A 15027-nucleotide genomic window follows, 5' to 3' on the forward strand; every position below is an offset into this window, starting at 1 on the left:
TGAAAAAAAGCAACTGTGAAAAAATGGAGGGTGCACAGGCTTATGTAATTTCCCCAAACATATACAAAACACGGGGGTGGGGTCAGCACTCTCATGCCGGACCGGGTACACATCCTATGACCCTGCAACATGCACAGCCCTGGGTGCAAACCAGCACTCTCAGGAAGCTGCACTGTTACCAGAGCCACAGGCAGTTAACCCCAGTCAGGCCTGGGTGCAAGGCCCAAACAGGGAAAATTACAAAAAAATATTTTAATATAAACACACAGAAAAAGTCCAGCACTCACTCACAAGCTCTCAACTAAGATAAAAAGCAGCAATGGAAGAATTAGTTACCGCATCTGGCCAAATGGGAAAAGCCCAGGTACCTCGTCAAGGTTTCTTCCAATAAACCTGGGTCCCTAACCAGCCACACAATGCAGGCTCACAATCAAACAACTGTGAAAAAAAGCAACTGTGAAAAAATGGAGGGTGCACAGGCTTATGTAATTTCCCCAAACATATACAAAACACGGGGGTGGGGTCAGCACTCTCATGCCGGACCGGGTACACATCCTATGACCCTGCAACATGCACAGCCCTGGGTGCAAACCAGCACTCTCAGGAAGCTGCACTGTTACCAGAGCCACAGGCAGTTAACCCCAGTCAGGCCTGGGTGCAAGGCCCAAACAGGGAAAATTACAAAAAAATATTTTAATATAAACACACAGAAAAAGTCCAGCACTCACTCACAAGCTCTCAACTAAGATAAAAAGCAGCAATGGAAGAATTAGTTACCGCATCTGGCCAAATGGGAAAAGCCCAGGTACCTCGTCAAGGTTTCTTCCAATAAACCTGGGTCCCTAACCAGCCACACAATGCAGGCTCACAATCAAACAACTGTAAAAAAAAGCAACTGTGAAAAAATGGAGGGTGCACAGGCTTATGTAATTTCCCCAAACATATACAAAACACGGGGGTGGGGTCAGCACTCTCATGCCGGACCGGGTACACATCCTATGACCCTGCAACATGCACAGCCCTGGGTGCAAACCAGCACTCTCAGGAAGCTGCACTGTTACCAGAGCCACAGGCAGTTAACCCCAGTCAGGCCTGGGTGCAAGGCCCAAACAGGGAAAATTACAAAAAAATATTTTAATATAAACACACAGAAAAAGTCCAGCACTCACTCACAAGCTCTCAACTAAGATAAAAAGCAGCAATGGAAGAATTAGTTACCGCATCTGGCCAAATGGGAAAAGCCCAGGTACCTCGTCAAGGTTTCTTCCAATAAACCTGGGTCCCTAACCAGCCACACAATGCAGGCTCACAATCAAACAACTGTGAAAAAAAGCAACTGTGAAAAAATGGAGGGTGCACAGGCTTATGTAATTTCCCCAAACATATACAAAACACGGGGGTGGGGTCAGCACTCTCATGCCGGACCGGGTACACATCCTATGACCCTGCAACATGCACAGCCCTGGGTGCAAACCAGCACTCTCAGGAAGCTGCACTGTTACCAGAGCCACAGGCAGTTAACCCCAGTCAGGCCTGGGTGCAAGGCCCAAACAGGGAAAATTACAAAAAAATATTTTAATATAAACACACAGAAAAAGTCCAGCACTCACTCACAAGCTCTCAACTAAGATAAAAAGCAGCAATGGAAGAATTAGTTACCGCATCTGGCCAAATGGGAAAAGCCCAGGTACCTCGTCAAGGTTTCTTCCAATAAACCTGGGTCCCTAACCAGCCACACAATGCAGGCTCACAATCAAACAACTGTGAAAAAAAGCAACTGTGAAAAAATGGAGGGTGCACAGGCTTATGTAATTTCCCCAAACATATACAAAACACGGGGGTGGGGTCAGCACTCTCATGCCGGACCGGGTACACATCCTATGACCCTGCAACATGCACAGCCCTGGGTGCAAACCAGCACTCTCAGGAAGCTGCACTGTTACCAGAGCCACAGGCAGTTAACCCCAGTCAGGCCTGGGTGCAAGGCCCAAACAGGGAAAATTACAAAAAAATATTTTAATATAAACACACAGAAAAAGTCCAGCACTCACTCACAAGCTCTCAACTAAGATAAAAAGCAGCAATGGAAGAATTAGTTACCGCATCTGGCCAAATGGGAAAAGCCCAGGTACCTCGTCAAGGTTTCTTCCAATAAACCTGGGTCCCTAACCAGCCACACAATGCAGGCTCACAATCAAACAACTGTGAAAAAAAGCAACTGTGAAAAAATGGAGGGTGCACAGGCTTATGTAATTTCCCCAAACATATACAAAACACGGGGGTGGGGTCAGCACTCTCATGCCGGACCGGGTACACATCCTATGACCCTGCAACATGCACAGCCCTGGGTGCAAACCAGCACTCTCAGGAAGCTGCACTGTTACCAGAGCCACAGGCAGTTAACCCCAGTCAGGCCTGGGTGCAAGGCCCAAACAGGGAAAATTACAAAAAAATATTTTAATATAAACACACAGACTTTTTCTGTGTGTTTATATTAAAATATTTTTTTGTAATTTTCCCTGTTTGGGCCTTGCACCCAGGCCTGACTGGGGTTAACTGCCTGTGGCTCTGGTAACAGTGCAGCTTCCTGAGAGTGCTGGTTTGCACCCAGGGCTGTGCATGTTGCAGGGTCATAGGATGTGTACCCGGTCCGGCATGAGAGTGCTGACCCCACCCCCGTGTTTTGTATATGTTTGGGGAAATTACATAAGCCTGTGCACCCTCCATTTTTTCACAGTTGCTTTTTTTCACAGTTGTTTGATTGTGAGCCTGCATTGTGTGGCTGGTTAGGGACCCAGGTTTATTGGAAGAAACCTTGACGAGGTACCTGGGCTTTTCCCATTTGGCCAGATGCGGTAACTAATTCTTCCATTGCTGCTTTTTATCTTAGTTGAGAGCTTGTGAGTGAGTGCTGGACTTTTTCTGTGTGTTTATATATATATATATATATATATATATATAAATAAAATGATCTAGTGCAGTGTCAGGTTAGTTTGCAAGCGATAAATTGAAAAGGAGTTAGCAGGGTCGTGATATCCTAAATCCTGAAATTAGCGCGATTGAGTCTTTCACTAATCCGGCAATGCTATTTTTTTAAACTTGAGCGCAAAAGAATAAATTAGCGTGCCCCTTGTAATCTAGGTCTTAATGGGCACATCACCCAGCTGATTTTACTTAGCACACATCTAGGATTAAGATTAAGTTAAAATTGGCTTAAATTAATTGTTTTCAATCTTTGTTGCATGAATTACCATTAAATCAATTAATAATAAGATATGCTATTAATTTTTTTGCATTGGATAGCTTAAGTAAGATTTATAAATAAATGAAAATGTTATAATATTTCAAAGTATTACGCTGCTCCCACAGTAAATACATTACTAATGTATTAAACAGACCTGCGTAACAATGAGAAGAAACAGGCCTGCGTAACAATGAGAAGAAACAGACGTGTAATAAATGTGTAACAGGAAGGAGACAAAGAGATGCGCTTGGAAAAAAAATAAAAAAAAATAAAAGATGAATTTGACTTTTTAGCAGATCATTGGCCTCAATTCATAGACACCTCAATGTAAAGGTGACACCATGTTCAAAATGCATTGAGTATCACCTATATATTGTAGTTTTGTTAGTGGGCATTTCAGCCATTAATCTCCATAGTTGTGTGAGGTGCCGGATATGATATCTCACAAATGAGAACCACCGGCAATGAGGAAAAACAATATTTATAACCGCAACACTTAGTGAACACTCTCAGTTTATGTAGAATTTAATTATAAAATACTAATTTATTTTGTCGTACGATTGTAGTCTTGCTATATAGCATGAAAGTGTAATGAGGGGGAGGCTGGGCATTTTTCATACATACATACATGGGACAGTGACAATACATTTAAAGGAAACGTTAATAAGAGGAGAGAAGTAAACATTTGTATGTATTAGTGATGTACATTCATCAGTTTCTTAATCAAACAAATGCAGAATATGGCGTCCGCTAGCAACATTCAGCTATTTTCAGAGGTGGATTTCTCTTTGTGAAAACGAAACAAAACTCCGTGCAAATCCATATCTTAGTCTGTTGCAAGCAGAAAAAGCCACTGCTGCTGGCGGAGTGCATATTCGGCATTCGTTTGATAACAGAACTGACAAATGTGCATCTCTATTATTTATTATATATCTGTATACTTAAACATAGATGATTCAGTATCCTATAAATTAATGCATATATAGTCTTCTGTATTTAGAACTAGGCCTATGGCTAGATTTAAGACACAGACATCTATAAATTCATATTAACTGCATAACATGACTTTGTTTTAAACGTCATAAGCTCATACCTTTCAACTTTTCTTGGCAGATGTAACTCAGAGATCAAATATGACTCCGAAAAACATTATCAAGATCACATCTTTTATGCCCCAATTCCTACTGTCACTTCCTACAGTGAGACCGTTATCTCCACCCCAAACTGCACATGGAGGAATTACAAATCCCAGTTGCTATTTGAGCCTCGCAACAAGCCCGTGAGGTTCCAGAGTACCACTATCATCTTTCCAAAACATGCCAAGAACATTTACAGAACAACCCTTAACTACAACTGCGGTGGAGCCAGGAAATGGTTTGCATCCAGCGTACATTTGGAACTGTGTGAGGAAACGAGCCCTTGTATGATATACACAGATACTCTTTAATTCACTCCCAGATCCTTCACCATCTGTTGGAAGAAAATATGAGTCCAAACTGATTGGCCTCTGAACTGTATAGAAATGGGAGACCTACGTCTGCTTATTGTAGGGAAACAAAAGGGAACCTGAAAAATTGTATATAAAAGACTGAGTTATAATGTAAAATCTGACTGGATAATATTTCTTTAATATTTTCAGACTGTTTATTTGCTGTTTGATTGCATTAAATGGATTATGACAAGCCTCAAATTAATTTGAAGACAGGCTTCAATGTTAAACAACACATTGCATAGCAAAACAAGTTGCCCGTCCTTGGTTTAATGGTCGCAGTAGGTGATGCCTCTTCTTGGACCAATGTAAAAAAGTAGTAAAATAGACTGTTAGGACCCCCTCTATGTGTGCTTGCTTATCTGGGGGAAAATGCAGAAGAAGCAAGCTGTGCACAGTTGTAAAAGTGATAAAAAATGTATATAGAACTGTCTCAAATGCATGCTGCAAGGGAAGAAAGATGCAAGTTATAAACTAGGATAGTTCTGTGTTCTCACTGAACGTTTTGGTTTAGAGAATTGAAACAAAATGGGAGATCAGCTGCATATAGAGGGATTGGTGCAATAGTATTTTTACTATATATATTTACTAGATATCACAACTAAATGCAGTAGCAGGGTCTACATGGGAACCAAGAGTTTATTTAACATCAGCTGTAGTACAGAAGCAATTGTCAATTCCTCTGGCAACATTGTCTACCAGCTATATCATTAGTTGTAAGAGGCACAATGTATATAGCAAAAGTATAAACTAAATCAGGGACAGATTTTTTTATAGATAAATTAGAAAGATCCCTTTTGGGGCTCCTGACTTGCTGTTTGAGGAACGCACTGCTTATTTTCTCATATTAGTTATAATACCAAGCTGCAAAGTATTGATATTGTCATCTACAATGCTGCTGTTCTCAGAATGTGGCTGCAAAAATGTCACTTCTGTTGGACTTTCACAGGGACGTTGATGCCAAGGGACAATCTCCAGTAAACCCCTTTGATGTCCAAGAGGCTTTTGTCAAGTTAGTTCTAACTGCAAACCCTAATCCTTAAAGGAATATTCCAGCCAAAATTAGAAACCACATGGGTGCATTTTGGTATTGAACAGAACCATTTTTGTAATATATATGCATTAGCAAAAATGCTTCTAATAAAAGGTATAGCTGTTTCAAAAGTGTATTTAAGTATGCACTGTGTACCAGCATTTTAAACAGAGCACTTGCTCAGAGAGCCTGAGGTGCATGTACTGTACCATCTGGTAATGACTCAATTTGTTAATTACTGCCATGATACAAGCCCCAGTGATGATCTGAGCAGCTGCATTATTTAAAATGTGGGTGCAGTGACAATATCTAGCTATGCTTCACATGCACGTGCAGAGAAACAGTGATAACTTTTACTAGAAGCATTTTTGCTAATACTTGTATATTGCAAATATCTTTCTATTCAAAGATGTAATTAGTCTATGTGCATTTAAATTTTGACTGGAATGTCCCTTTAAATAAAGATCACTGTCATGATATTCTTGCATGGAATTTTATGAGTTACAAGATCTTGGTATGTCTGAGGCCTCCGCATGCAAACTCCTGGCTGCTACATTATCGTTGGCTTTCTTGCAGCTGCCGATACCACTACCAAGATAACTACCGTATATAGAGCAGAGCTTTCCAAACTTTTCATGTTGGTGACACACTTTTTAGACCTACATCATTTCGCGACACAGTAATTAATTCAGTTGTACTAGCAAAAATGAGATTAAACTAACTTGTTTTAAAATATACGGACACATACATAAATTATATAATAATAATAATAATATGTATTTACAAGTCACAGTATGTATGTGCAAGAATTAAAAAAAAGTTTAATAACACCAATGGCTAATTACTATTTTAATGGCATTTATGAGGTTGATGGAATGAACACAATTTCTGAATATTTAGTGGAATATTAGATTCGCATTTTATCATCAAGCATTTTTAAGCTTCCATTTCCTATCCATATATCAAGAGCAGGAGCAGCAATGCACTACTGGGAGCTAGCTGCAAAAAAAACCCTCTGACTTCAGCTCAGCATTAAAGCTGCCGCACTCAAAGCTCCGTGAGCCCTACTGACTACTGCCCACGCTGCATACACACTGCTGTCCCGCTCACTGACTACACATGCAGTCACAAGCCAATTAAGGAGACTACACGTGCAGTCAGGAGCCAATGTGCCGCCAAAGCCGCCAATGGGAATAGTTTCAGTTCCCACTGAGCTGCGCCAATTGGTTAAGATGATCTTTGACCCACTAGGTATCAATCATGTGTCAACCATGTGATATGCATAGCAGGCAGGCGGAAAGTCAGAAACCAAAAAAAACATTAAAAAAATTTAATTAAAAAAAAATTGTGCTGAAGCAGGGACACACCTACACACTGCTGCCGACACACTAGTGTGTCCCGACACACAGTTTGGAAAGCACTGATATAGAGGTTGGAGTTATATAGCTTTCTTTTAGAGACAGTATAGTTCCTATGCAGTAAAAGGGCTTTTAAAAGAATAGAAAATGCTAAGCTGAGGTACTGATCTCTTTTGAAAACTGTTCTGAACCTTCTAAAAGCACCAAAGGCATTACTGCTTCAATAGCTTTTCACTGTCCTTCAAATGCACAGTCTAGTGAATTACACCTTTATTTGCTCTGGATTGATTGTGCCGGTGCCTGCATGGTATTAATAAAAACTAAACGAAGGCAAATAGACATAGGACAAATAGATAGATGAAAGAATAGATCACGGACAGGATCCTTGGACCTCAAATATTGCCCTTTAGTTCAACCACCTCTAATTCCATATGTAGAGATCACCTATAGTGTGCAATCTTATTTACAGGTGGCAATTATGTACCGTGTAGCCCTAAAGAACATTTATACAACCTGATGTCATGCAGTTTGTTCCCAACGAGAAGTGAAGTTACCGGCCTGATTTAATTTGGGTACAATTAAAGCTCTACATACACTAAGCCCCTGTTTGAAAACAGTCAGGGCTGCAGCCCTTAGTAGCTTCCCACTAGCAATACCCATGCATGATGTATGGATCGCTTATGTGTAACTATAGTTGTCTAATAGACTATTTATAAATACTTAACTTTGCTGTAGTATGATTTAGGTATGTGACTATGGGGGTTTAGAATAGATTCCACTCTAAAGGATTTAGAATGTTGTGCAGAGTCTGGCAATTGATTTGATATCTCTGTGGAATGGAAAACAAAAAGAAATGTTAATATCCTTTTAGCAGGGGGATATTACAATCTAATATATAATGATATTTAATGTGGAAACCAGAATGTTCTCTAATTGCTACAGCTTTAGTGGCTACATGTAATCTACACATACACAGGTGCAGAGTGGCAGAGAATTGTTATCTTTATCATTTATAACGGGTATAAATAGCTTTAATGTTTTCATTTCCGCAGATATTTGATGTGAGAAAATCTACAAAGGGAAGAAATGCATTGCTCTCATTCCTGGCTGGCACACAGAGCTTAGAATTCCTGAAGCAACTGATTATGTTTTTTTGTTGTTTTTATTTAGGGGGGAGAGATTTTCCAGGTACCTAACTTTAATGTCAAGTAATAGAATGTCCTATAAAAAATGGCAATGCACTTCAATGACAGTACAAAGGTCAATGGGTTACAGGGACAGTTAAGCACCTTGAGAGTTTTCTATAAAATGTTTAGTTATGTATAATAAAAATAACTTTGCAATACACTTTCATTATTAATTATGTCTCCTTTTCATGTAAGTTAGTTCAATGTGAGGATCTTCTAATTCACAGAAATTAAAATACACCCTGCGGACTTGCCAAGGCTAACCTTGCTACATATCTGTCCATAATTTGCTACTGCAAAACAATCAACTTTAAACTAACTTTATAACAGTGACTAGCTTGTTGTTATCTGCAGACTAAAGCCCTGATTGGCTCTTCCAAATAAGACAAATGGTGAGCATAGTTTTGCTATTTATAAACAATTGCAGTAAAAATAGATGTTAATTTGTTTTAAAAATGTTTAGACTTGGCTGATATGTTATTCTACAGCAACAGAACAGAAATGTATTGTAATTGCAAGGTGTTTACTGCCCCTTTAAATAGTGCAATGCTATACATATTATCCACTTAAAAGTAAAATGTACTAGTTCATGTATGTTATGTTAAGTTTGTCTTTGTAAAGTTTGTGGCTCTCTGATATAAATGTTCGTCAATGGCTGAACTATAAGTCTGTCTTATTTTAGGTCAATGGATCAGTTGGTTTTAAAGGGACAGTATACACCAATTTCCATATAACTGCATGTAATAGACACTACTATAAAGAATAATATGCACAGATACTGATATAAAAATCCAGTATAAAATGTTTTAAAACTCCCAGTTTAGCTCTGTTGAAAAGGTTAGCAAAAAAAGCAGACCCCCCCTTCCTCTGCATATGAAAAGACCCTTTACACAAACAGGATCAAGCTGGAGTAGGTATACATCAGTATTCTCCTAAAACTTTGGGGCTTGGTTACGAGTAAACATTTATGCAATGAAAAATCTAGTGTATATTGTCCCTTTAAGGCAAAGAAAAAAAAAATATTTTCACCAGTTGGTTTCCATTAACAAGTCATCGGTAGATGACTCCAGTATTTAATTTTAATTCATTCCTGACTTGGAAATGTTGCACTTTAAATGCATTTATGCACCAATTCTGTAGAATAGGGATTTAGCAGTTAATGTGATTTTAAAGAACCATACAGCTCACAGTATGTTTGCTTTTTATGTATATCAGATGTGACTGACAGCAGAAGTTGTATGTTTTGCTTTTTTATTTTATTTTTCTAGTTAAACTAATATGTTGCAACTGTTTCTGTATGTACAATGCATATATATTGCTATTTATATAGTGATGTGACTTGCACCTATAATCATCAAATAGGTAGACTATTAATCTGTTGCCTCTAGGAAATAATTGCAGCACAGAAAAAAACTGCATAATATTTTGACATCTGTTTGGCATCAGCATTTTAAAGATAAGTGCAATGTTACTGAGTACAAATATCACGTATTCATTTAAAGCTTTTTTTTATGATTTTAAATTTCTGGTCTTTGCCATTCTACATAGGTCTTAATCTAAATGTGTTTATGACTTTATTTGAATTAGGTTACATAGCTGTCATACATGTAAAAAATAATTCTTGCACAAAAAAAAGTAAAATTTTACATTTCGAACTAACAAGGATAGTATGTTGAATATTGGTATTCAATACTCATTGGCTAATGAGGACAAACCCATATTGCTGGACAGGGATAAGATAAACGAACCTAGGCAATCCAAAGCTGATACAGGAGTATTGCACAGGAACATACTTTTTATTTCAATGGAAAATACAGAGGCTGCAGTGCTTTTTGAATTTTCAAAACAATCAGCAAAAAACTTTTATTTTCTAATACTGTTTTTTGTCATAAAAATGTAGACTGTAACAATAATTAAAGGGACAGTCTAGTCAAAATTAAACTTTCATGATTAAGATAGGGCATGCGATCTTAAATAACAAGTCAATCAAGTTTGTTTGTTCTCTTGATATTTTTTGTTGAAAGCTGAACCAAGGTAGTCTCATATGCTCATTTCTAAGCACATGAAGGGTGCCTCTTTTCTCAGTGCATTTGGAAAGTTTTTCACACATAGACAGTACTAGTTCATGTGTGTCATTTAGATAACATAGGTCTTACACCTGTGGATTTACCTAGGAGTCAGAACTGATTGGCTAAAAAGTCTGCAGAGGTTTAGATACGAGGTAATTACAGAGGTAGAAAGTGTATTAATATAACAGTGTTGGTTATGCAAAACTGGGGAGTGGATAATAAAGGGATTATCTATCTTTTGAAAAAATAAAAATTCTGGAGTAGACTGTCCCTTTAAGCCACTTAAATAAAGTGCCCTTTCCATCAGCTAAGGGGTTAACAGTAATCTGCATATTGAATGTAAATTGAAGAAATTAGGCACCTAGTTTAAATAAAGCTAATTTATATATAAACACAACTTTGAACACCTTACCTTTCTGTGCTCCTGTTCACTTGTTCTGCGGGATGCACAGCAATACATTGCTAAATTACTTTAAAAGAGTGAAGTAATTCTAATTTTAGTGAAAGCAGATTATTGTAAGAGCTATTCATATCCACTTTGCTAGAAGCAAACCTACTTGGTATAGCCTCGGTATATCTCACAGCAAGTTCTTTGGTTCCATAAATACATAAATGCAATTTAATTTCAAACCTACAACTTGTTCATCTACTCAATAGTTTATTCTTTGTCTACACAATGTTGTTACTTTTTGTAAATGACTGTTTCAGAGGTATATTATTCAAATAAAGATTATTATTATTATTATATCATTACTGTAACAGTTATTTTGTGACATAAATCTAGAAACAAGATTTCATAACAGATTCATGTACTTAAACTCCACATTACACAACAATAACCAGAAGGAGATAGTTGTCACATTTATTCTGAAAATTGTAACATGTATGGGAACATTTTGTGTGTATGTGTTTGTATATAAACAGGTATATACATACACACAGTGTATAAGCTGTCTATACAACACTATTATCACTGTATTTGTTTTATAAAATATATTTTTATTGAAATTATTAGCATACAAAACAGTAACAAATAACAAATGTTGAGATATATAGGGCTAGATTACAAATGGAGTGCTATCATTTGCGCAGGAGCAATATCAGCACATTGGAGCCCTTTGCAGTCAAGTAGAGGAAAACATGAAAACTCATATTTTATTTATATTTAATAAAGTGTTAAACTGTGTATTTACTGTAAATATTTTACATTCCAATGTTCTGCACATAGCAGAATACATTCTATGTATTTTTAAATAGATATTCCTATATCTGTAAATATATATATATATATATATATATATATATAGGTATAAATATATATTTGTGCAAAAATCCATCAGATATATATTTAAATGTCTCTTTGAGAATAAATATAACATATTCTGCTATGTGCAGAACATTGGATTATGAAATATGCAATATTATCTTTTTATGATGCGCTTTTAAATAACCACAATCGTGTTTGCGCGACTTGTGGGTGTAAGTTTTTTTCTAACTCCTTTGAAGTCTATGGGAGAATGCACTCCAGCCTTATAGTAAAGTCTGACATTAGGCAAATCTGTTCCTCCCATATCTAGTGGGTTTTGCAGAAGACGAGCTGCCACTCTGGATCGTTTCCACACATACTGATTTAAAAAGGCCTGAATCACTCTTTAATAGAGGTAGGAACCTTAACTGGTAGGCACCTGAAAATCAGCGTATTTTTATTTACTTTCCCCTGGCAACCGAAAAAGTTCTGCTGATGCCAAAGGGCATATGGAATCCTAAATGATGTAATAATCAGTGGTTTCTGTGTAGGAAGCACTTTAAATAATGCCCATGTCAGTTTTACAGTATCTACACTACATGCCTCACACAAATATGTCTGAAAACCGCTACCAATAGCTGTGATTAGTATTCTGTATACTATAAATTCTACAGTATTCACAAACCTGTTATTTAAATCCTAACACAAATGTAGCAATGCTGGGATTATAATACTTCAATAACTGTCTGTAATGAACACTATTTGAGTTCCCTAATTAACGTATGTCACTCTGCACAAACAAGTGAACCCGCTATAAATACTTCTCGCAGCTTGTTTTGCGCCTTGCATGTCAGAGAGTAAAACTACAGACCTAATGCACTGTAAGGGTTATTACATTGTAAAACAGGTAATCTTTTTTAAAGAGAACACAAGAAATTGTTTAACTTTACCTCCAAAACATGACTGACAGAAAGCAGATTTTATATCAGTATTGAAAATAACACCAGCAGCTTATATGGCCACCCCAATCTAGTCTAAATAGGTATAATAACAATACTCATATGATCTGTTACATATGAAGATGGTTTCATCTGTTTTCATACAGGCTTTATATGGATTTTCCTAAAACACCCTTTAAAAATGGAAAATGCAAATGTTGTAGAAATCATAACATGTATATGTTTAAAGAGCAACACCCATATTCAATGGTGATTTACAGACATTTGTTCCACGCTTGTGGTTAACAGCCATATATGTGTTCCCAAAGTTCCAAGCAGTAGGAAATTGAACAAAAAAAGTATTAAGAACTGCAGTTCTCTGACATATAAGTAATCCATTTTCTACTGACACCAATGGAAATATTAGGTTGGGCTTAATTGGTGTGGTTAGCCTTAAAACAAAATACAACCGCTAAGATATTTCCCAAATCACAATTGCTTAATTATTACTGGAAAAAGTGGACGTTTTTGAGGGTTCCCAGAAAATATCTTGGAAGGGTCACCATTGAGTATTTTCTGAGATTTTGTCATATTTTGCTTTGCAATCAAATGGTCTAAAAGTATTTCATTGTACTTATACTATAAATTCTCAAAAGATCAGTAGGGTCCTTGAAGTCCCCTCATTAGATGCCAGAGAGGACTGAGACTCCTTACAAACAACACATTGCAGCCCTCTCTCTTGCAACATACAGGCACAGGTGACGTTGCTGCAGCCTCAAATTAACAACACTTGGGTTAACACTATCCTGGCTACAATATATGCAGCCGCTATATTTCTGTCAGGATGAAATTCCTCTGAACCAAGGACAGATCCCCTTTGCCAAGACAGCTTAAAGGTAACTACAGCTGTTGCTTTCTCACTCCTTAACTAAAGCTGTAAGAAGACAAACATTTTAGACAGTTTTTTTGCAAAAAATGAATCACCAGGGTCCATCATGTAGTTGCACTATATTCAAATGCTCTAATACGTGCATTTTATTGTTGCACTTCTGCTTACAAACAATCATATGTACAAACCTCATGAATTTGTAAAACACAAAGGAGTAAATCATAATCTCTTGTGATAACCTGCATTCGTAGTGGAGGAGAAGGCTTGATAAATCGAGCCCTTTTCATCAGTCAAAGTGGACAGGAATTAGTACACTAAAACACAATAGGGCGTAATTATCAAGGGCCAAACGGCCCCTGATGCCCCTGTTTTTGCGCGAGCCTTCAGGCTTGCTGGAAACAGGAGTTAAGAAGCAGCAGTCTTAAGACCGCTGCTCCTTAATTAGTCCGCCGCCTGCTCTGATTGGATTGAGTTTAATGACACCCCCTGCTAGCGGCTGATTGGCTGCAAATCTGCAGGGGGTGGCATTGCTGTCGGCATTCATTGATGGCTGAGCGGATCATGTCGGACAGACCGATGATAAATTGGCCCCAATGTGTGTGTTGCAGATGGTGAGAAGTAGATGAATATAGATGTAGAAAGCAGTGGAAGATAGCTAATATGAGCTTTACCTTTGGTTTAAATGTTTAATCCAAAAATACTCTTAAATTAACTAAACATTAAGGTTTATTTCTGTCTCTGTTTAATGACAATTGTTCTGTATTGTATTTCAGACTGAAGAATGAGGTATTCGCAAGTTGGACACACTTACCTTTATGTGATTATTACATGATATGGTTTTTAGGGTTAACAAAGGAATATGCTCATTCTAGTGTCCAAAGGGGTTTTAAAAGTATTTGGGGACAAAACAAAGCAAAAACATTATACAAAACAGTAATAGCGATTAGATAGGCGCATTCGGATGCTTTGTTAGTATCAGAATGTGGAAGAAGGAGGCCACTCGCATTTTCGGAGCAAGATTTCTTCTTGTTATAGTTCAACACACTAAGATCTGTGCAAATCCAAATCTTAGTGTGTTGCACTATCACAAGGAGAAATCCGTTTCCAAAAATAACCAAATACTGTGAGCAGCCGCCTTGTTCCACATTCTGATACTAACAAAGGATCGGAATGCACATGTCCTGACATTTATCTCAGCTGGTCCAGCTAGGCTGCTTGATACTCATGAGGCTTTAGTACGTCCTTTAGTAGAGAAGGTGTAGAATACCTTACTATGATCCCAAACTCAAGGGGAACTAATCTCCTCAGAATGACTAGGGCTGCTAACCCTCTTCTTAAGAAGTGCACATGGAATCAGCTCTAATAGCAATTTTTCCGATTCCCCTGAGAATGACTGCTCTGATGTTTTAACATCTTACAGTCTGTCTACCTTATAACTTAAAAAACACAGATTACTATGATCTACCGAAGACTGTCTATTTGTTTCTTCAAGAAGCAGAAAGAGCTACAAAATACCCAGTTTTAACTTCTGCAGGCGGGCCATCATGAGGAGCTAAAACTGTGCCGCTCTGTAA

At 37.6% G+C, this 15027-nt stretch overlaps 1 protein-coding gene across 2 annotated transcripts in view; it reads left to right on the top strand.

Annotated features, from left to right (window-relative positions):
* RFLNA (refilin A) overlaps positions 1–11125 on the top strand; it is an 82316-nt gene extending 71191 nt beyond the window's left edge. For both annotated transcript variants that reach the window (XM_053701827.1, XM_053701826.1), the window contains exon 4: positions 4358–11125. In XM_053701827.1, the coding sequence (XP_053557802.1) occupies positions 4358–4691 (334 nt within the window). In that variant the 3' untranslated portion in view covers positions 4692–11125. The remainder of the gene's footprint in view (positions 1–4357) is intronic.
* Positions 11126–15027: the final 3902 nt, after the last annotated feature.

This window comes from Bombina bombina, chromosome 2 (assembly GCF_027579735.1).
Source record: "Bombina bombina isolate aBomBom1 chromosome 2, aBomBom1.pri, whole genome shotgun sequence".
In the NCBI taxonomy this organism is placed as follows: domain Eukaryota; kingdom Metazoa; phylum Chordata; class Amphibia; order Anura; family Bombinatoridae; genus Bombina; species Bombina bombina.